The sequence below is a fragment of the Pristis pectinata genome, chromosome 8 (assembly GCF_009764475.1).
Source record: "Pristis pectinata isolate sPriPec2 chromosome 8, sPriPec2.1.pri, whole genome shotgun sequence".
Classification (NCBI taxonomy): Eukaryota; Metazoa; Chordata; class Chondrichthyes; order Rhinopristiformes; family Pristidae; genus Pristis; species Pristis pectinata.
Genome location: NC_067412.1, coordinates 10,181,893 through 10,206,753, shown reverse-complemented (window position 1 = coordinate 10,206,753; position 24,861 = coordinate 10,181,893). Strand labels below are relative to the sequence as shown.

The window sequence follows — 24,861 nt, the reverse complement described above, 5'->3', positions numbered from 1 at the left end:
ATTTGCTGACCAAACTTGAAATTTTCCAAATAATAAAAGCGTTTTGTGTTTTTTTTAAAATGGGGAGGGGGGTGGGTGCAGGAAGAGAAAGAAAACAGAAGGATAACTTAGTGGAATACGATGCTAGTATACATTGATCTGAAATGCACGAGGAAGTGAAATATCAATGCTGAGAAGTGATGTACATTGATTCAAATTATTCACTTTATTAAGCACAAAGCTCGCAAAAGATGAAGGCTCTTCTATTTCACTTTCTTAAAAAAAGTAGCTCAAAATGAATCACGATGCTCTATTTCAACAGCAGAAATTAAATACTGGAAATGGCTAGTAATGGGAAAATGTAGATTAGAACAGTAAGGGATCCTCATTACTAATGAAAACCAGCAGTTCGAATTACAGATCTGGTTGAAAAAAATGCAGTTTCAATTCCTTCATTCTTTGTTGATTAATTTTCAGCAAGCTGTATTATCATAAAGGTTTAAAGCAGAGAATAGTCAGATAAGTAAAGGAAATCAAGTATAAGAAACAAAGTAAATGTTGGCTAAATCAGGATGAAAGAAAGCACACGATTTGGACTGAGCAATTACCCCAGTCGGAGCACACTGCATGATGGTGCATTGAGCTGCAGGTAAGCACTAACGCAAGAGGATCAGCAACAAGAAAAGAAAATAGGATCTCCAAGGTTAAGTGAGAAACTATGTTTGTCACATATTTAAAAACACCTTTTATTTGCTTAATTCATTGGTCCACTGGATCAACCTAGCTGTAACTTGCTCACAAAATTTAGATAAAAACTACAACACTTGGGAATGGAGGCAAGGAGTGGGGAAAAATGGTAAAAGTATTAAGGGAAATTCTGAAGTACCTCTAAAAGGTGGATCTCAACCATTAAGGGCGCTCAAACTTTCCATCACCTGACCCCACCCTCTAACATCCTCAATGAATTACCTCCCTTCCAACTCTCATCTAACATGGTTCAGCAGCTAGCTCTAATCCTAAAATAGAAACACAGGAAAAACTTCCATCTATATACCTTTCAGAAACTCAGCACTTCTTAACAGCACCACAGCATTTCTGAAGTATGGTAAAAGTGGTACCAGCTAAGAACAAATGCTGCTGCTGCAAAAAAAATCCCAAAATGCAAGTATTGCACTATTCAGCATAACTGAACTATATAGTCTAATGGAAATGCAGTCAATGGTTCTTCTCCCCCCCACCCCTCCCCACTACCTCTCTCCGCCCCACCCCCCCCCCCCCGCCATTCTATTTATCCTGCACAAAGTTTAACCAATAATTAATAATTGGGAATCCCAAGTTGAACTGCATTATAACCAACACTACTGTCTAAGAGCAGAAAAAAATTCACATCCTGTGACATTTCCTCTGCAGTGAGAAATCGATGTTTTGATTTTTTTGAGTTTTAATGTATTGCAAAGTTCCAAAAACACTGCTTACACGTTATAGAGGGACAGAACCTCCTTTGGAATACAGCATAGAAACAGGACTTGGTGTTGCTCATGCTTTTTCTAAAGCTTCAGTGTGTTTCAACATGTTTTTAAAATTCTGCCCAGAAGTCCATCTGCAAGGTGCTTTTATTAAAAACTATCATCAAGCCAAATAATTAATTAGGAAGTTTGCACCTCAATTGCCTCAAGGAAAGACCACACACAAAAAAATCCTGAGAAGCCCAAACTGTCTACTCTGCAAAGTATTAATGCAAAAATCCAGGAGGAAGAGCTGCAGCAACTTGAAAAGGAGCGATGGGGTCATTCACCTTTCATTTTGGCATAAATGTTTAAAGCAATTCTGGCATGATAAATGCATGGCAAATTGCTTGAGCAAAACATGAAAGTAAAGTTTCTAATGTAAAGCTGTAGATTGAAGAATGAACATACAAGAATACTAGACAAAGGACATTTTGTACATGACTGCAGTGAATAAGCCAGCACTGATGATCAATCCTTCAAGCATTTAATTCAAAATGCACTTTGATTTTTTATATATACCCATGGGACTACTGAGCAACATTTCCACTCATCATGCAAAAGGATGATTCAAAACTCAGCAGCAAGTTTCTTTCATCCAGAATCCACAACATACTACTAATTTGTGTATTTTTTTTTAAAAGTGCCTGAATTATCAGCAACTGTGCTGGCAATGTGGTTTCAGACATTTCCAGTAAGCGTCTCTGATCTCCTGCCTGGATTGAAAGCAAGCTCACAAAAGACTCCCTTGTCCATGGGACCACTTTCATTAGGAACACCTACACGGTGGAAAGTGATCTCAGTGAGAACCCCAGGACACACAACAAATGGCCACCAACAAGATGGCGGGGGAGGCGTGGGGGTGGAAAAGAGAGCAAAAAGAAAAAAGCCGACATACCTTTAGCTGATTCAGTTAACAATGATCTTCTTGCTCAGTTAAAAGATTGAGAGCTGAAGACCACTGTGGGACTGTTGTATTACCAGAAGAGGAGATTCCTCCCACTCCACTGTTAAAATAAAGGGCATAACTACTTTTGTAAGAGCTGAAGATCTCCAGGCACTAACCTAAACAACAAGCCATTCTCCTGGCTTTATGTACATCTTTACCAATGAGCATCCACATCATTACTGTTTGAGTCTGTACAGAAAACATGGTTCATGCAACTGTCACCACCTGGACTCTCAAAGAACAGCCACCAGGGTTACAAGATGACAAACTATTGCTCGTAAAATGGAACCGTAGCTGTGAAAACACTCGTGAAAAAACAGAATTTGCCAATGTGCCCCCATACCCTTCATCTTTTATTAGTGGTTTACGCAGATTTCAAAATGTTATTTTGACTTTAGATAGTTAGAGTCTTTTCGCCCCAGGGTGTAAATATTAAAAGGACATAGCTTTAAGGTGAGAGGGGTAAGTTTAAAAAGGAGATTTACAAGGCACATTTTTTTTTCTTTACATAGGGAACGGTAGGTGCCTGGAATGCACTGCCAGGGGAAGTGGCGGAAGCAGATATGATGGCAACATTTAAGAATCATTTACACAGGCACAAGAGCAGGCAGGAATGGGAGGAATATAGACCACATGCAGGCAGATGGGATTAGTTTGGATTGGCATCATTGTTGGCATCAATATTACGGGCTGAAGGGCTTATTCCTGTGCTGTACTGTTCTATGACTTGGTGTGGATCTTAAACAAACAACTATTTCCATCCATTTATAATGCATTGCCCTGCCATAGCCTGACTTTTTAAACAAGAAAGGTGACAAGAACAGAGGGCAATAAATATCATCTTGCCCACAAACCATGCCCACCCCTCAGAAAACAGCAGACAAAATGCCAACTTCTTTTGGAGGTAAGGAAGTACTATGCTCAAGGAAAATTTTTCACAGAAATTACACGAATCTAAGAGTATCAAAGGTTACGGGGAGAAGGCAGGGCAATGGGATTGAAAGGGAAAAATAAATCAGCTATGATTGAATGGCAGAGCAGACTCGATGGGCCGAATGGCCTAATTCCCCTATACCTTATGGAATCTGAAAACCACTGGCACAGCACATTAATGCACAGTAGCAGCGGGCCACAACAGATGGATATCAGCAACAGGCTGCAATTTATGGTAAGAAAAACAGTCAAAGACACTATTAAGAGAACATAAATGTTCCAAATAGTTTTTGCAAGACTGGAGACACTAACCTACCACACAGGAGGCAGCTATTTGAGTCACAATGCTCATTCTGGTTGTTTGTTTGAGCAGTCACACTCAGGTCAAGAAGATACAGGAGCTTGAAAGCCCAGACAACCAGACTTAAGAACAGCTTCTTCCCCACTGCTATCAGACTTCTGAAACAATCACTTCTTTCACATCCCTTTCTTGGTGGTGCTGCCACGTTCTTGAACCCTTCATCCTACCTCTTCTGTTATTGTCACTTTAGCATTTCTTTTTGCACTAACTCAGTTTGCACTGCTATACTTTGCACCATTCTGTTGTTCTTGTGCTCGCTGTATTTATTGTTATACTTATTACTACCACATATACAGTTTACTCTGTGGGCTTCATGCGAGCAAGGAATTTGATTGCACCCTGGTGTATATGACAATAAACTAAACTTATTGTTAGTAACCCTACAAGTTTGAGCACATATCAAAGCAGAGTATTCTACATCCAAGGAACGGAATGAAAAAAGCACCTCATTCCTCCCATCCTAACTTTTGTAATGATTTTATACATAATCTTAGAACACTGACATACTTTGATGGAGAGAAGTGCATTTCTTCTATCCAACCTCCATGAAATTTACCTTTGAAAAAAATTTATTACATCAACTCTTAACCTCTTCTGTTCTAAGGAGAATATTTCCAACTTCTCCACAGTTTCTGCACAACTAAACGCCCTCACACCTGGTAGTTTTTCTGGCAAACTACTCCAGCAATCTGTACCTATTGTGAGATTTAATTTCAAGTACAAATCAATTCAAACTTCCTAATCACACACCATTTATTAAAAGCAGACAGTTGATCGAAAAGTTTGTGAAAAGCAAGTTTATTTTTTTTTAAAAAAGGAAACCTGAGACATGTTAAAATAAAGTGACTGGATTGAAATTCTCACTTGTCACAATTATAGAACAGTACAGCACAGGAACAGGCCCTTCAGCCCACAATTTCTGTGTCTACCATGGCACCAATCCAAACCAATTCCATCTGCCTGCAAATGGTCTATTTCCCTCTATTTCCTGTCTGCTCATGTGTCCATCTAAATAGCTTTTAAACATAGCTATTTTATCTGCTTCCAGTATTTCCCCTGGCAGCACATTCCAGGAACCCATTACTCAGTAAAACAAAATACTTGTATCATAAACCTCCTTTAAACTTCTCCCCCCTCATCTTAAAGGTATGCCTTCTAGTACCTAACATTTCCACCCTGGAAAAGACAGTGACTATCTACCCTGCCTATGCCACTCAGAATTTTTATTTACTTTTATCAAGTTAACCCTTAGTCTCCAATGCTTCAGAGAAACCAGTCTAAGTTTGTCCATCCTCTCCTTATAGCTAATACTCTCTAATCCAGGCAGCATCCTGGCAAACCTGTTCTACACCCTCTCCAAAACCTCCACATCCTTCCTCTAGTGCAGCGACCAGAACTGCACACAGTACAGATCATCCCCAGGTTATGGCAGGGTTCCGTTCCCGTCAACTGTTCACAACCCCCAACAGGTTGCAAGTCGGAAGTGCGGCTGTGGACTTAATTCCTAGGTGGCAGAAGATGCCTGCAGCCACCGGCAAATTCATATCACTGGTCTCCCAACTACCTGATCGGATCTGCAGTCTGTACACAATTTGGGCATTTACAAGCTGGGGAGGACCTGATAAATGTAGCCTAACCAAGGTTTTATACAGCTGCAAATGACTTCCTGAACATTTACACAACACTCCAACTGATGAAGGCAAGTACGCCTTATGCATTCTTCACCACCCCATCTACTTGTGTTGCTATTTTCAGGGAGCTATGGACTTGCACCCCAAGATCCCTCTGTATGTCAATACTTCCAAGGGTCCTGTCAATTACTGTATACTTTCCTCTGCATTTGACCTCCCAAAGTGCAACACCTCACACTTGCCAGGATTAAACTCCATCCGCCATTTCTCTGCCTACATTTCCAATTGGTCTATGTCTTGCTGTATCCTTTGACAACCTTCCTCACCATCCACAACTCTGCCAATTTTTGTGTCGTCTGCAAACTTAATCAGCCCACCTACATTTTCATCAAAATTACCTAAATATATCCAGAGGTCCCAGCACTGGTCATAGACCTCCAGTCAGAATAACACCCCTCCACCACTGCCCATCTTCTATGACCAAGCCGATTTTGAACCCAATCTACCAAGTCTCCATGGTCCCATGTGCCTTAATCTGGATCATCCTACCATGAGGGACCTTGTCAAAAGCTTTACTGAAGTCCATGTAATACAATATTCACTGCCCTGCCCTCATCAAGTATCTACATCACCTCCTCAAAAATTCAATCAAGTTTGTAAGACATGACCTCCCCCGCACAAAGCCACGGTGACTATCCCTAATAAATGTAGGCTTTTCCATATGCGAGTAGATCCTATTCATCTTCAATAATTTCCCTACCACTGATGCGAGGCTCATTGGCCCATAATTTCCCCATTTGTCTCTATTGTCCTTCATAAAAGCAACAACATTGGCTGTTCTCCAGTCCTCTCCCGTGACAGAGGATATAAAAATCTGTCAAGGTCCCAGCAATCTCCTGACTTGCCTCTCATAATAACCTGAGAAAGATCCCATCAGGCTCTGGGAACTTATCCACCTTAATGTTCAAGAGTCCCAATACCTTGTTATCCATGTCCTTCTCCTTGGTGAATAACAATGGAGAGTACTCATGTAGTACCCTACCTACTTCCTCTGGCTCCAGACATAAATTTCCCTCCTTTATCCTTGAGTGGTCCTACCCTCTCCCTAGTTACTCTCTCGTTTTTAATGCATGTAAAAAAAATGCCTTGGGATTCTCTTTAATCCTACTTGTCTAAGACATTTCATGGCCCCTTTTAGCCCTCCTGACTCCTTGTTTAAGTTTTCTCCTGCTTCCTTTATATTACTCTCAGGCCCAGTCCAATCTCAGCTTTCTAAACCTTACATACGCTTCCTTTTCCTTAAAAGCATTTTAATACAAGGTTTGTGTAAATTGGGATACAAAATATGAACCACAGTACATGGATTAGACAAATTTTAAAATCTGATCAAAGAAGATGACCTTCTCCCAATAACATGATTAATTTTCACTGATTAAGTATGACAATTGTTCCAAAAATAAAAGTTCCATTTCAACATCCTTTATCATTCATATTCCATTTCTTCTGTTCTAAACTTTGGAGTGAATATTGTTGATGAGATCAGTTATATATAAATCATCAAATTCATGAATTAAGGATGTTCAGGAAAAGGCTTAATCAAAAAAGTGTGGGGGAAAAAGTTATTGCCAGGGACATTCTGGATACAAAGAAACAACTGATAGATCAAAATTTAGGAACTAGATCTAAAACAAAGATGCATAAGATAAATGCTTAAAGTTAGTTCATTGGAGTAACAAGTATCTGTCAAATATCGTTAAACAACTAGGTTAGGGTTCAAGATTTTTGGGCAAGTTGCTTTGCTTGAATTACAATAGTTCATGCCAGTACTATTAACGTGATGTTGTTTTCTAAAATGCAATTGACTACATACATACCATTTTCATTTACAGACTACATACAGTGTATATACCATTTTCATTTCACTAACTGTGTCCTTTAGCCATGGTTTGAAACAGTCAACTAAAGAAATTACAAGCAGCACTTGACCCTGCAAGGATTCTCTCAGGAATTAGGCAACTTCCCAGTCCATAACCTTCACTGCGTCCCATATAGTCACTTGCTTCACTTCTCAAATGTGATCAGACAACTGAAGGATGAGCAAGGACACCAATTTATTGGAGTTAAGCAAAAGGAAGTAGGACATTGGCTGTTTAACAGCTTTGAGAATTCACACAAGATGAAAGGTAACTTTAGCAAAACCACCAAGACTTTTAGGTTCTGACCCAGAAGGAAAAAAAAAGTTATAATTACACTGGGGAGTCATTTTGTCCACAAGCTTTTCATTTGTAAACAATGTTCTCAAATTGGTGAGTTTTTAGACACTACTACGTAAAAAGTGAACTTTAAAATAAAAATTAAATTCATCTCAAAGTATTAAACATCGGAACCATTTATTGGAAGGGTCTACCAGACATTGTTCAACCTCAGCAGCAACTGAAATCATACTGACAGAGAAACTACATGCAAAAGGTCAACACATTTTCTCCCCAGTTGCTTTAGAGCGAAATTCAACATTTACATCACCTGGGAGTAGAGAGAGAATAATCCAAGCATAAAAATAGAATCTAGGATCAAACGTTCCCTTTGTTCATGCCACACTCTTCCTTTGCAACTTACAACATGGTTGTTTTCTAATTTTTCCTTAGTTCTGCTGAAAGATCAACCCAAAATGTTAGTATTTTCTGTCTCTACAGATGCTGCCTGACCTGCTGAACATTTCCAACATTTTCTGGTTTTATCACCACTGACATAGAACTGCTCAATCAAATAACCAACGTGTACTGCGTAGATTGAGAGAGAGAGAGAGAGAGAGCTCAGTTCCAGAGTTTCCTAGCAATAGCACGTTAATATTGTAGGAAAGCTTGTGTGTTCTCATGACCCTGCAGGATATGCTGCTGGGAGTATAAAGTCTGGTAAAGCTATCCAAATCAAAATACAGGAGTCAGACTAAAAGCAGTTTGGTGCTATTCCTGCAAATGGCTTGCCCCAAGGATCTTTTTTTTCACAGAAGCCACAGAGCCAAGTCTTCTACTTACTTGCAAACTTAAATATATCAATTACATAAAAATCAAAATGTCAGGCACAAGGCAAGATAGCATTCTTCGAAAGCAAAAACCTGCATATTCTGGAAACAACAAAACATTGAAAATGTTGGGGATACTAGCTGAACAAGTCGCACCCAAGGAAATGAAGAATAAACAGATCAAACTTTTATTGGAAGGAAATACTTTCTTCTGTACAGAGACATACCACCAGACATTGGAGACCATATCTGTCAGTGTTAATTCTATTAGTTAAATCAGCATATTGCTGTGTGTGTATGCATGTGTACATGAAAATTTAAACTGTCCTCTTCCTTGGTTTCAACATTCATGAAGCTTTGTGCATGCACGCTCATAGATTTAATGTAATTGGGAGGATAGTAGGGGAGTTTGGGAAACAAATTTTCATCCAAAGAGTGTTGGAGGTCTGAAACTCGCTGCCTGAAGGGGGTGGAGGCAGAAATCCTCATTGCAATTAAAAAGGTACCTGGATGAGTACGTGACATGCTCTGTTCTACGAGAGATGAAAAGCTGGAACCCTCTGAAAGGGCTGAATAGCACTGACAACTGCCAGACAACCCAACAGGGAACTGTTGTCGTAATGCTGGGAATCAGCTTTTACAATTCAACAGCAGCCAGACATCGTACAAGAGTATAGACACCATTCATTCGGTGAGGATGCCCAACCTGGACTTACGGGGGGAAAATAAGTAGATTATTTATTTTTTGGGGTTAGTTTATGCAAGTACATCATAAGAAATAGCAGTATGGTAGTGTAGCAGTTAGCGTAACGCTTTACAGCGCCAGCGACCCGGGTTCAAATCCAGCCACTTTCTGTAAGGAGCTTGAACGTTCTCCCCGTGTCTACGTGGGCTTCCTCCGGTTTCCTCCCGCATTCCAAAGACGTACAGGTTAGGAAGTTGTGGGCATGCTATGTTGGCACCGGAAGCGTGGTGACACTTGCGGGCTGCTACCAGAACACTCGACGCAAAAGATGCATTTCACTGTGTGTTTTGGTGTACATGTGACTAAAAGATATCTGTATAAGATTCAGTTCCTCATGCCTGCTTTGCCACTGAATGAGATCACAGCCTAATCTTTTACCCCAGTGCCACTTTAGAACATAGAACAGTACAGCACATTATGGGCCCTTCAGCCCACGATGTCATGCCGACCTATATAAACATACTCCATGATCAATCTAACCTTTCCCTCCTACACAGCCTATAATCCTCCATTTTTCTTACATCCATGTGCCTAACTAAGAGTCTTTTAAATGTCCCTATTGTACTAGACTACCACCACCCCCGGCAGTGTGTTCCAGGTACCCACCACTGTGTAAAAAACCTACCTCTGACATCTCCCCTAAACTTTCCTCCTCTGACCTTAAACTGATGTCCTCTGGTATTGGCTATTGCCACCCTAGGGAAAAAGGTGCTGGCTGTCCACTCTATGCATGCCCCTCAATCTTATACACTTCTATCAAGTCACCTCTCATCCTCTGCCGCTCCAAAAAGAAAAGCCCTAGCTTGCTCAACCTTTCCTAATAAGTCAAGTTCGCTAATCCAGGCAGCATCCTGGTTTCTGGCACTAACTCCATAAATTTCCTTCAAATTAAAAATTGATCCACCTCCACCTTGAATATACTCAGTAACTGATCATTCCCAACCCTCACAGGTAAAGAGTTTTAAAGATTCACCACTTTTCACCAAAATTTCTTCTAATCTCTGGCCCAAATGGCTGACCCCTTATTTTGACACTGTAACCCTGGGTCTAGACACCAGCATGCGAGAAACATCAACTCTACATCTGCCATAATGCACCATAAGAATTTGCTATGTTTCAGTGAGATCACCTTTCATTCTTCTGAACTGAAGAGATTAAAAAGGTCCAGTGCTTAAACTAGTCTCACGTGCCAAACCTACCATCCCAGGATTCTGATGAACCTTCATTGCACATCTCCTATTGCAAGTATATTGTTCCTTGGGTAGGGAGACCAGACTTATATACAAAATTCCAGATGCAGTCTCACCAGGACTCTATACGTCAAGAAAGAATTCTCTCCTTGTATACAAACTCTGTAGCAGTTAAGCTTAACACATTGGTTGCCTTCTTGTTGTACTTGTATTTTTAAACTTTTAGTGAGTTGTATGCAAGGACCCCGATCCTTGTGAAAACCAACACCTTTCAGTCTTTCACCATTTACAAAATATATTCTGCCTTCCTATTTCTCCTGCCAAAGCGCACTAACTTGCATTTTTCACATTGTATTTCATCTGCCATATCATTGCCCATTCATTTAAGCTATCTATATCCCCTGCAGATATCTCCATCCTCCTCATAGCTCACAGTCATCCAGCTTTGTACCATAAGCAAAACCTGGATATATAACCACATGACTCCCTCATCCAAGTCATTAGTAAGGATTGTAAATAGCTGAGGTACCCAGCACTGATCCTTGTGGTACCCTATTAATCACAGGCTCCCAATGCAAAAATTACATCTTAATTCCTACTGTCTGATAACCAATCCTCAATCTACATCTATAGCTATACTGGATAAGAGTATAAATCAAAAAAAAAGGAAGCTTTTATGAAAGGTTTTCATATTTTAATTATTATTAAATTGGTAAGAAGTCAAGTTGGCATGGTAGCCTTGAAGAACAGTTCATGGAATATATTTTGAATGGTTCCTTGGAGGAATACATTGAGGAACCAACCATGGAGTAGACAATTTTAGATATGGTATTGTGTAATGCAATATTTACTAATGAATAATCTGAGTACAGAATCCCTTAGGAACGAGTGATTGCAGCATGATAGAATTTCTAATTCAGCTCGAGATTGAGAAACTTAGGTCTGAAATTAGAGTCCAAAAATTAACTAAAAGAGGGATTTAGAATATGGTGGTAAACTAGCAAATTAAAAAAATATTTGGCAGGAGCTTCTAAAGGAGATAAAAAGAGGGATATCAACTAAAGTAAATATTGGTCCCTTAGAGGACAAGACTGAGGAAAAATAAAGAGAGAAGTGGCAGAGATATATAGCATAATGCTTTACAGCGCCAGCGACCTGGGTTCAATTCCAGCCACTGTCTGTAAGGAGTTTGTACGTTCTCCCCATGTCTGCATGGGTTTCCTCCGGGTGCTCCAGTTTCCTCCCACCTTCCAAAGACGTCCAGGTTAGGAAGTCGTGGGCATGCTATGTTGGCGATGCTTGCGGGCTGCCCCCAGAACACTATGCAAAAGATGCATTTCACTGTGTGCTTTGATGTACATGCGATTAACGAAGATATCTTAATTATGTTAGATCAGTCTTCATGGGGGAAAGACACTAAAAACATCCCTATAATATTCAAAAACTAAGGGTCTAGAAAGAGCGAGGAACTTTAAACATTCTTCATTGCTAGAGAAAAGTTAGCAGGCAAGCTAACAGGGCAAAAGGACAGAAAGTGCCTGGGCCAGATGGCCAGCATCCAAGGGTCTTAAAGGAAGTGGCTACAGACAGTGGATGAGCTGGTTGCAATCTACCGAAATTCCCTGCATTCTGGGAAGGTCCCAGAGGATCAGAAAACCACAAATGTAATGCCAGCATACAAGGAGTAGAAAGAAGCAAGCAGGAAAGCACTGGCCAGATAACATTTGTCATTAGGAAAGTGCTGGAACCCATTATTGAGGCAGCAATGGAAGGACATTGATTATCTTACAATTTTTTCCCCCAATTAGAGTGAACGACTTCATGAAAGGGAAGTAGTGTTTGATAAGTTTTCTGGAGTTCTTTTGGATTTCCACAAGGCATTCAGAAGGTGCCATGTAAATACCACTCTTTCCACAGATGCTGTCTGACCTGCTGAGTGTTCCAGCATTCTGTTTATTTTTCCCTCAGATTTTCAGCATCTGCAGTTTTTTTTATATAAATATTTCACTTCCTGATTTTCTGAGCTGGTATTGGTTTATTATTGTCACATGTACCTAGATACAGTGAAAAGCTTTTTTCTTCATGCCATTCAGACAGATCATTCCATACACAAGTACATAGAGGTAGGAAAAAAATGGAAACAGAATATAGTGCTGCAGTTACAGAGAAAGTGTCGTGCTCTCTCTACTGCCTTTATTCTATTCTTTAATATCAGGGTTTTCCCACCTCCTTTTTCATTTTATCTACCCCTTTTACAAGTTAAATATATTTTAAAAATTCAAACAATTCCTTAAACACCAAAAAAAAAATGATCATTCAAATTATTTAATGAATAATTATCTTAGTTAATTTTAAGTGTATGCTTAAAATATCTCTAATATTCAGGGAAACAAAGTCTCCCAACTTTGACAGGAGCTAAAACTCAAGTCACTAGCCTTGTTTCCTGTCAAAGGGCACCAGGATGCACTGGGAGCTGGCAGAGGCCTTCCTGCCAATGAGGCCTTCCTAAAGCTTGCCAGCCTATTCCTAGGGGCGAAGAGTCAGTTTGGAGCTCAGCATCTAATCCAGGTAACAGAGCAACGAGCACCATGTGTAGCTCTAACGACCCAATAGTTTGGCCAGCATGGAGTCCATGACTCTGAGCAAATTGGGTGTGTTGCTTTATACTGCAGATAATGATGAGATCAGATGTTTTCCTCTGAAAATTTGCATTTCATGGAGCCATGCAAAATGCCACTGACTCACTACCCATTTAATGCAAATCAAGAGCTTAAGGAATCCATTAACTTGGAGAATGAATAACAGCTAGTTGTGTTATAACTCTCTGCCATTCAAATCAATAAGTTACACAGGAAATGGTCAATTTAACCAGCAACCACCTAGAATGAAAACAATTTAAGAAAATCTTTGGAGGCAGGGCAAAGGCAGCAATGCAGAAAAAAATGTGTAGATCACAAAACTATATATTCAAATGGATCAATTCAGGAGGGAATAAAACAGATGAAAAACTTTGTTCATTGCAATGGTTCCTTGAAACACCAAAATTAACTTAAGATATCTTTATTGGTCACATGTACATAAAACACAGCGAAATGCATCTTTTTGCATAGTGTTCTGGGGGCAGCCTGCAAGTGTCACCACACTTCCAGTACAACATAGCATGCCCACAACTTCCTTACCGGTACATCTTTGGAATGTGGGAGGAAACTGGAGCACCCGGAAGAAACCCACGCAGACACTGGGAGAATGTACAGACTCCTTACAGAGTGGCTGGAACTGAACCCAGGTCGCTGGCACTGTAATAGCATTACGCGACCATGCTACCTAGATATGACACTAAAGGAACAGTCTAAACATGAAAAAAAGATTTCCTATTTGAGAAGTTTATTAAGACATTCCAGACTGCAGGAGTATGTGCTGAGGGATGCACTGAAGCTGGGTGCAGCCAACGCAAGGGCTCAGTGAGGAAGGACTAGAGTTTAGGGTTCTTCTGCCACTGGAGAGGGAGGGGCAGGGTTGTGTATTGTAAATACGGGATTGGGGTAGCACCCCAGGGAGCCACACGAGTGGCATCAGTACTGTGTTTTATATATAGACACACACACACAGTAACACTAATGATTGATCTGAACATGAATGTAAAGGTTTGCACTGTTTTATTTTTGTATATAGTTTTTTTATGATGAATAAAGTTTATTTTGGAATAATAAAAAAATTAAGAGTTTTGACTGACAAGAGCCCTGTGGCCATATCTGACCATCCATTTCTATTAATACAAATCTTGTCTATAAAAGAATGAATTACTGCACTTCAAGATTTGGGAATTTTTCTTCCTTTCAGAATATCCCAAAGCCCTTCACAATTAACAACATACTTAAAAGGGTAGGTACTGTTGTAATATATAAAACAATAAAACAGTGCAAACCTTTACATTCATGTTCAGATCAATCATTAGTGCAGTCAATTATTTGCAAATCAAGCTCCCATCTCTGCAACAATGCTAGGTAATCTGCATGATAAAGATAGATCTCTCAATCTATCTCGCCATGGCCCTTGCACCTTTGTTGTCTACCTGCTCTGCACTTTCTGTAACCGCAACATTACATTCTGCATTGTTATTGCTTTTCCTTGTGCTAGTTCATACTTATGTTTGGAATGATCAGCCTGGATGCCATGCAAAACTAAGTTTTCCCACTATCTTGGTACATGTAACAATAATAAATCAATTACCAAAAGGTTGACTGAGGGACATGTACTGTATATGTCAAGAGACCAGGGAAAATATTTGAAAGGTGCCATGAAATTTTTGCATCCACATGAGAAGGGCCCTAGATTTAATTCATCTTAAATACAGCACCTCCCTCAGGACTTTACTGGAGGGTCAACCAAGATTTTAGTTCTCATTCCTCTGGAACTCAATGAGAGTACAAGCAACTGAACCACAGTTAATACTCACGGCATGCAAGTTGTCCACAGGACAACAGTAGCTTTAAACAAAGTCCTCAAAATGAGGAAGGTGGAAGGAAACATTCAACTGGAGCAGATATCAATAGATCTTGGAGATCAATCACTTGGGTCCTACTGTTCTACAAAGGAGACTGCAGACGCTGAAATCTGGAGCAAAAAACAAACTGGACAGATGAAGGGCCTCGAGCCAAAACCTCAAATGTCCATTTCCCTGTGGATGCTGCCTGACCAGCTGAATTCCTCCAGCAGTGTTTTTTGCTACAGTCCTACAAAGCTGGTCAAGTCTCAGAAGTGTGCTTTGGGAGATCCCATCTGACAAGAGAGGTGTACGTGGATGACCTAGCAGCTCCTTTCACCTTGCCTACAGCAAGGGGTTCTAGACAACCCTAGAATATTGGAATGGGAAAGATGGAGGCTTAAAAACTCAAATAAACTATGTTTTGTTGTTCAACACTTGCTGTAGTCTAGAAGCCAGTCTGTTCTCCAAAGAACAAGCCTTATTTTTTAAAACAACAACCTGCTTCCCTGTGAATTTGGGAGTTACATCCAAATGCCTCTAATTAAACCTTTAAAAAGGCAACCATGTCAACAGATTTAAGGAATGCATGGATGGCAATAAAGCTCAGTTTATACAAATTTAAATACATTTCAGCACTTTTTTTTGACTGTTAATGTACAGTTTTAATGGATCATAACCTTTCATTAGTTAACTTCTATGCGAAAAATGATGAAATGATTATACTTGATATCCAAAGCATTTAATCTCAGCACCATATAATCAGAGTTGAAAAGCACTTTATCCCATCATTTCCATGCCTACCCTTTTGCCTGCTCTCTTACACGCATTGTCTCATGTATAATGAAATTTCATTGCTGATGCAGTGATGCTTTAATGTGCCTTTCCCGTCCTCAAGATCCCATTTGCCCACGCTAAATCTGTATCCTTCTATGCCTTGCCTATTTAAGTAGCTATCTAAATGTCTCTTAAACTTAGTGACTGTTTGACTCCACCACCATCTCTGGTGGTGAATTCCAGATATTAATCACTTCCTGTGTAAAAAAAAAACTCAGCTCAAATCCCTTTTTAAAACACCACCTTCCTGCCAGAACTACACACACACTATCCCAAGTGCAGTCTAACCAGTTTTGTCCAAACCTATGAAGGAAAGAACGCAATATTCCTTCTTCACCCTCCTTCATTCTCCTGTTGCCTCTTTCAGGGACTGATAGACATTCCTTACTGCCTTACCATTCAGTGTATATGCCCTTGCCCTACTTGACTTCCTAATATGCATCACTTCACACTTGTTGGGATTAAATTCCATCTGCCAATGCTCAGCCCAACTTTCCATCTGATCTATATCCTGCTGTAGCCTCAGACAACTTTCCTCCTCCACCAAATGTTTGGGTTATGGACATACTTACTGATCATATCTCCTATACACACACACACACACACAAAGTTGTTAATGTACAGCACAAACAAAAAGGGCCCCAGCACCGATCTTTGTGGTACACCGCTGGTCACAGATATCCCATCAGAAAAGCATCTTTCTACCACTACCCTTTGCTACCTATCACCATGTCAATTTTGGATCCAATTAGCCATCTTACCCCTTGAATCTGAACTTCTTTCAACACTGACTGCAGCAGTGGCAAAAGTTGTGCTGCGACTTTGTGTTAGGTTATTCTTCCCACTTTCACACTGGATTTGGCCCCAGATGATTAGGATGAAAGATTGTGGATAGTGAGAAATATCTTCCCCACCTTCAGGTTCTTAGTTTATTTAGCAATAGCTCTGGTGATGCACACACATTGGGATACATCATTTTCTGATGATGAAATTGCTGAATTGCTGTCATTGATATGACAAGTGACATTAATAAAGCAATTTTAAAACATTAGTCAAGTCTTGAAACCTGCCGAGGGAGATGGAAAAACATTACCCTTGTGTTTGTACTTTGTATTTATTCTGAGTTGGGATGGCTGAATGACTGTCACAAGTGCAAGTTGCCTGTGAATCAAAAGAACTGCGTGACTATCACATGTGCTATATGGGCATCCTTCCAAATTTCTGAACAGCAAAACATTCTACTTCCAGAGATTTTGCTTTTATTTTGTCACCCCAAGTTAAACTATATAGATGATTGACCAATATAGTCTTCAGTCACTGAGTCACACATCCCAAGAAGGTGTCAAGTTCAGTTCATGGTTTTTGCTGTAATAACAGCAGAAAATGCTGGAAATATTCAACAGGTCAGGCCACATCTGTGGGAAGAGAAACAGACTTAGCGTTTTAGGTCGAAGGTCCTTCAACAGAACCTGAAACATTAACCACTTGTTCCCACATATGCAGCCTGACCCGCTGAGTACTTCCATCATTTTCTCTGTTTTTTATTTTAGATTTCCAGCATCTGCAGTTTATTCCCCCCCGCCCCCATTTTTGTTTCCTGGTTTCTGTTGTTCAGTTGACCATGACCAACATGGCAATATGGGGAGGAACAGCTAAAACAAACAAGAAAAATCGACCATGTTACCCATTCCTATCACATCCTACCACCTGGGAGGTTTTGTTGAAGTCAGTGAGGATCACACCCACTTGCGATTCTCCTGCAAACAAAGGAGCCTGCCAAAAATTAGTCAAGATAGGAATGAATAATAATTGGAGGATGAAAAGTACATATGGATCTTTATACTGGGAAAAAATTCACAACAGGGGCGGGGGAGAAAACTGGTGAAAGAAGTTACATAGGCCTTTGTGCAGAAACACTCGACACTGCAAAAATTTGCAACTTTCACTCACCGATTTGTACCTGCTCTCTTTGGCTCAATGCTACAAATGCTGAAGTATCATCTATCCAAGACACCTGGATGTTACCTAGTATAAGAATAAAATCACAGTTACATACAAATATTTGATAAACTTATACTTCAATTGCCTACAAAATATCACTTGATATGAATAGCATGATTTTAAGCCTTAGTTAAATCAAAATGAATAGTTTGTTCAAGCTTATTACTAAACAAATATATTTTTGATATCACATTACATTGCATACCATGCAGTCATACATACCTCGATCAAAAGCACATTGTTATTTTCAAACAGGAAATAGAAAATCTTTAAAACTGTTGTTTCGTGTGTTCTTAATTTGGTGCAGCAATAAGTGTGGTTTATTGTACTTAGAGAGTACAGACAGAGATCAAACAGTGTTGATGTACTGAGGGATCTTGGGGTCCCAAATCCATAGCTCCCTGAAAGTGGCTGCACAGGTTGATAGGGTGGTAAAGGCAGCGGATGGCAATGCTTGCCTTTATTAGTTGAGGCACTGAGTTCAAGAGTCAGGAAATTATGTTGCAGCTTTACAAAACTCTGGTAAGGTGAGAGGAGGTACGTTCAAAGATGTGCGGGGTACACACAGACACACACAGTGGTGGGTGCCTGGAAAAAGCTGCCAGGGGTGGTAGTGGAGGAGGATATGATAGAGATGTTTAAGAGGCTTTTAGATAGGCACAAGGATGTGTGGAGAATGGAGGGATATGGACATTGTGTAGGCAGAAGTTTAGTTAGGCATTTAATTAGTCTGGCACTACATAGTGGGCCGAAGAGCCTGTTCCTGTGCTGTACTGCTCTAATGTTTGGGAAGGTCCACTATTCATTCTTTCAATGCATGAACCCAAGTTTTAGTTCAGTCAAATTAATTAGAACTTGACCTTTTCCCAAATGTAGTCTTACAATATTGATTAGAGACTTCCTATAAGCTGGTCCCTACTATCATGTCACTTGAATTATTCCTAAATTATTATGGCACAGCATTAAACTACTGAGGCAGAGTAGCACATGTACAAATAAGTTATAACCCTCAACAGGAATGCATCTTGGCAATTAACTTCGAAGTTTGATGACCCAGGGTATTTTCAAATTATGCTGTAAAACAACTTCTGGCACCATGTCAAGTTGGCAAGAGTCAATGATATTCCTTAATTTAGCTGCAATTTTTGGACAAGAAAGTTGTGAAAGAGTAATTTATTTCATCCACAGATTAAATTAGTGATTGAAGTCAGCAGGCACCTCTCATTTATATTGAATTGACAAAGCTAACTTTGTATTGTTATCAGATATAGATGGCTTCTACTCTATTTAAGCAAACGACAGTTTCTGTACTGATATTGGAAGGATAATTAGCTCGGTGTTTTCTTCCTGCCCTGTGAACACAGAGTTAACTATATATCAATTATATTTACATTCCTTAAAACTTTACCAAAGCAAAATATTGTAGCTGCTGGTAATCTGAAATACAAACAGTAAATATTGAAAATACTCAATGGACCAAACCATCCAGTTTTCATTTCAGCTCCATTAACTTTCATCAGAAGGGTTTCAACAGTCCCACTAAATGGTCAGCTGCCCGATATGTCAACGCTGTTTTTTGCTATCTACAGATGTTGGCTGACCCATTGAACATTATCAAATAATAAAAAAATGACCTTGGAACACTCAAGTTCTTATTGTTGGTCCATCACCCTGTTCTTGACAAGGCAGTTCAAAAAAATGACAGTTTACACAGAAGTACTCAAACCCAACAAAAGAACAAGATAAGCATCTTTATTGACAATATAAAAATACAGAAATGGAAAGAGAGAGAAAACAGGGATGGCATACTGGATTTTGTTTGATTAGAAATGATCCTGATGGTGAAGCAGGGTTGAGGGGCCAAATGGCCTACTATGATCTTCTTAGCCAGAGATACATATTAGAATTCCTTGAATATATTTAAAGATTTGGCCTCAATGGCCTTTGGTGATAGAGAATTCAATAGGTTCACCACTCTGAGTGAAGAACTCTTTCCTCATCTTCTTAAATGCCTTATCCCACATCCTTAGGCCGTGACTCCCTGGTTCTGGATTTCCCCCCACCATCAGGATCACATTCTTCCTGTGTCTAGTCTGCCCAGTCCTGTCAGGATTTTAATCAGTTAGGTCCCCTCTCATTCCGCTGAACTCTAGCGAATACAAGCTCAATTGCCCCAATCTCTTTTCATACACCAGTCCTTCCATCCCAGGAATCATTCCTGTGAATTTACACTGCATTTCCTCCATATCAAGAGCTTTTAACGGCACACACTTTAAGGTATGGTCTTACCAAGGTCCTGTACAAATGCAGTAAGGCATCCCTGTTCCTGTACTCAATTACTCTTGCTGTGAAGGCCAACATACCATTTGCTGCATTTAACACCTGCTGCACGACCATGCTCACTTCTATTGACTGATATACAGGGACACCAGGTCTCATTGGATGCACCTGCACCTTTCCTAATTTCTCACTGTTCATAATAGTCTCCCTTTCCGTTTTTGACATTGAAATGGATAATCTCACATTTATCCACATTATACTGTATCAGACATGTAACTGCCCACTTCCACAACCTTATCACTGAAATAGGTAGGAAATTATCCAAGACACAGCTGTTCACATTTACTATTGGTGCAAATGCACATGGGCTCACTACTTTTTGCCAGGGGAGATAGATTGATGGCATTGATTTCATTACTTAGCACTAAATGCCAATTCCATTTTTAAAGTCCACATAGAACATAACGGCACAGAACATTACGATGTTGTGCCGACATTTTATCCTGCTCTAATACCTATCTAACCCTTCCCTCCCACATAGCCACATGAATGATAGAGAAATGGAGGGCTATCTAAGAGTCTCTTAAATGTCCCTCATGTATCTGCCCCCACCTCTGCTGGCAGTGAGTTCCACACACCCACCACTCAGTCTGCGTAAATAAATTGCATCTGACATCCCCCTTATACCTTCCTCCAATCACCTTAAAATTATGTCCCCTCGTGTTAGACATTTTCACTCTGGGAAAAAGTCTGACAGTCCACTTGATTAAGTCCCCTCTCATCCTCCTGTCCGAAGAGAAGCTCTAGCTCACTCAACCTATCCTCATAAGACAAGCTCTTCAGTCCAGGCAGCATCCTGGTAAATCTCCTCTGCACCCTCTCTAAAGCTTCCACATCCTTCCTATAATGAGGTGACCAGAACTGAACACAATACTCCAAGTGTGGTCTGACCAGAGTTCTAGAGCTGCAACATTACCTGGCGGCTCTTGAATTCAATACCCCGACTAATGAAGGCCAACACACCATACGCCTTCTTAGCAACCCTATCGACCTGCGGAGCAGCCATGAGGGACCTATGGACATGGACCCCAAGAACCCTCTGTTCCTCCATACTGCTGAGAGTCCTGTCATTAACCTTGTATTCTGCCTTCAAATCAAAGTTAAGAACAGGTTTGCCCTCAGTTAAGTTGTTTCACAATGATTAAGGAGAAAATAAGAAATCAAATTTTTTTTTTAAAAAAAAGACTGGTTTTAGAACACGTAGCCAAGTTTTAATGTAAAATAAGTCAACATTAGAAAAAAATCCTTCAGTTAGAACATAGCAACTTACCCAAGTTTGGGCGATTTTTGCAAGTAGTGTGTTCTTGCATTTCTTTGGCAAGTTATTGTATAATAAATTTTTATTCAAATTTTCCATGTCACACTCTACTGGGATCTTTATTGCAATGACAAAACAAAATAATAACTGTGGTCCTTAAATTTGAAAAGCACATATTCCTAGTACTAACTGGATGCACATCAATAATATACGTGTGACTAATGATTTTACAAAGGTGTGATAGCAATATGACAGAAACACTGGTGACGCAAATAAGACAATTTTCATCCACTGGGAAATTCTAATTATAATCATGCGTCTCATCAGGGGAAATTCTATCATGTATACTTCATTTACAAAGTTAGCTCAGAGTGGTAATGGGCACAGACATCATTAATACTAAATTGTGATCTGCAGGGGTGCAAAATAAAAAGTTCCATAAAATTATTTATTTTTTTTGAAGTAGATATATCAGTAAGCTTATTTTGAAGAATCCTTGGAAGGCTGAGGTGCAACATTAAATTCATCGTTTAAATGGAAACAGTGCTAACAATATTGCTCAATTGTTATCAAATGAAACTAGTCAGTGCTGGAAGTAATTTGCAAGACAAGTAGATGGATCCTACCAAAGGCACTGAAAAGTTGGTAGAGGTCGCTGGTCTTCCACTCCTTGGGAAAACGAACATGAAGAACATGGTCCCTCTTAGGCTGCACTGAAAGAGAAAAGTAAATGCTCTTGAGCTTGATCATAAAGCTTTAGTGCTTCAGGGATTCAAAACTTGGCGGACGGAAAAGAAATAAGTACAATTTGTTCTCTCAACACATGAATCAGTTAAAAATAGATGCATATGCAAGTAAGTGCCTGCCAATAACCAGTCATGGTTTAATCCTTGAACAACTGATGGCCTTCATTATTACAAAAAGCTTTTCATTACTTCCAGTGAGCTGTTGTATAGATTCTTCCTTTTCCCTTGAGCTTGTCTAACATTCCTTTCCAAAAAGTATCCAAAGGAAATGCTACACACTTTAGAGAAAAAGAAACACATGATCACCATGAATACAGAGTTTGATTTTTCTCTTTACCAGAATTCTCTGTAATTGTGACAGGGCCCATTTCCCATCACAGTAAATTCTTGGAGAACAGGTTTTCCTTCAAAAAGTACAGGCTATAGATACGTCTGCACTTGCTTCTGTGGGCCTTAAAAACTTCATTTCACCTTCCCGGGTAAACAATTTTGTAGCAGTTTCAGCAAAGCCTTAACCCTTTCTCCTCCATTTCTTCAGCATAATTATTCAGCATCATAAACCTTTGAACAAAATTGTTTACCCAGGAAGGAGAAATGAAATATTTTTAAGGCCCACAGAAGCAAGTGCAGACGTATCTATAGCCTGTACTTTTTGAAGGAAAACCTTTGATAACTAGATTGTTCAGTTTATGAAATAACCATACATTTCAGTCCAATCACATAGTAATGCTGTCTTAAAAGTGGAAATAAAGCACAAGTTGAAATACACTGATGATAAAGTGCAAACTTATTTGAATTAGACTCTGGATATGGCTGAATACCCTTAAGGAATTCAGCAAGAAATACAAAGTTGCTCTATGGGACATGAAAATTGATGTATATTTATGTACATTTCAGTTAAAAATAATGTACTTACAATCTGGTCCACTGAGGTTTAGGTAGGGAATGTCAATAACTCTCATTAAAAACAGTCTGCAAAAAAAAAAACAAAAACAAGTCTATGAAGATCATTAATGAGATGTGAAACACAAAAATAGTTGTCTGGACAGCATCACCTGTTGTCACGCTGGGAGAGCTGAAATGGCTGAAGTATGCAGTGGTCATAATCCCATTCATCTCAGTTTGGTGTATTTTGCATAGAAATGAACCCACAATGCAAATTATTTTCAAAATCCCTCAGAGAGGGATAGTTCTAAAAACAGTGAGCTAACGAAAAGGAATTAAGTGGACATATCACTGTACTTCAATAAAGTGCAATCAGCTGCTTAAACTGCCTCAAGTAGACAATGTGCCTAATATACTTTGGATTGTTATCAGTATCCATGTTCAGAGTTTGGGAAGTGCTATTTGCCTGGGAAAAAAGCAGAAGGGTGAAAGTAGGGGAGACTGCATTAAAGTTGTTTGTTGCTACTTACTCTTACCAGCTGAATGACTGGCATCAATGTATATAGAATATGGCATTAGCAAAAAAGACAAAGAAAGTTATAAAAATCTATATCATTTAAGAACTGCATCTCCTAATCTTCGACGTATGTTATTTATTCCCCTCCATTAGGATGAAAATAAAATGAATAGTCAAATTCTAGATTGCAAATCGGACCTTCAAAGTTACGAAGCAACTTTGTAAAATCACTACAATACAAAGTCACTTGGATACTTCATTTCTGCTACAAAGATAGCACAACAGTACAGCACAGGAACTGGCCCTTTGGCCAATGATGTCTGTCGGGGCCATGATACCAAATTAAACCAAACCTATCTGCCAGCACATGTTCCATATCCCTCCACTCCTTGCATGTTCATTTGCCTGTCTAAATGTCTTTTAAACATTCCTATCATATCTGCTTCCATCACCTCCCCTGGCAATGAGTTCCAGGCACCTACCACCTTCTGTGTAAAAACAAAACTTACCCTACACATCTTTAAACTAATGCCCCTCTCACCTGTCCTCTGATATTTGACAATTCTACCCCGGGAAAGGTCCTCTGGTATTTGACACTAAAAGCTCCTCTCACCTTAAAGTCATGTCCGCTAGTATTTGACACTTCTACCCTGGGAAAAAGACACTGGCCCTTTACCTTATCTATGCCTCTCAATCTTATAAACCTCTATCAGATCACCCCTCAGCCTCCGACACTCGAAACAATCCAAGTTTGTCCAACCTCTCCTTAGAACTAATGCTCTAGTCCAGGCAGCATCTTGGTGAACCTCTTCTGCACTCTCTCCAAACTCTCCACATCCTTCCTGTAATAGGACTACCAGAACTGCACATAATTAGTTTCTTTACCTCTGAAGAATAATTTCTCCCCCTTTTGGTTAAAAAATTTCAAGTGTATCAAACTCATTACATGGACCTCTAAATGGACCAGTGTTCTATAGCCAACGAAGTATAGTCACTATCATTAGGAGGGAAAAAGTTTCAATATAGAGCCTCCACCCATGTACCTCCTATGAATTGAAAGCTAGGGTAATAGCACAAGTAGCCAATTACATACACCCTAACCTTGCCAAGAAAGTGGTGTCTGACCAAAATCATGGAAAATAAATCTGATGAGATTAAGAGGAAAATGGGGGAATTAAAGCAGCAGGCAAGAGGGAACACTAAGTCACTGCCACGAACTGAATGCAGATGTGCTACAAAACACCTAATCTGTGTTTGATTGCTCCATATATAAAGGAGACCACTTTGTGAACACAGCTAAAAAGGAAAGGTGTGGCACCCCCTGCAATCGCATGGGAAAGTGACCCAAGGGGAGTGGTCAATAGGGATGGAAGAGTGGAGATGTGAAGGAAATGGCGCCCCAAAATACTGAAAGTGGAGTGGTGGACTCTTGAAGCTGGAGGAAATTTAAGGATGATCTGTTGAATGTGGAGTCTGCTG

General features: G+C 39.7%; 1 protein-coding gene across 2 annotated transcripts in view; it reads right to left on the bottom strand.

Moving 5' to 3' along the window:
• The window catches only part of parn (poly(A)-specific ribonuclease (deadenylation nuclease)), a 117,733-nt gene that overhangs the window by 36,457 nt on the left and 56,415 nt on the right, over window positions 1-24,861 (bottom strand). For both annotated transcript variants that reach the window (XM_052022417.1, XM_052022418.1), the window contains exons 19-21: window positions 22,897-22,952; window positions 21,861-21,947; window positions 17,586-17,660 (exon numbers count right to left, since the gene is read on the bottom strand). In XM_052022417.1, the coding sequence (XP_051878377.1) occupies window positions 17,586-17,660; window positions 21,861-21,947; window positions 22,897-22,952 (218 nt within the window). The remainder of the gene's footprint in view (window positions 1-17,585; window positions 17,661-21,860; window positions 21,948-22,896; window positions 22,953-24,861) is intronic.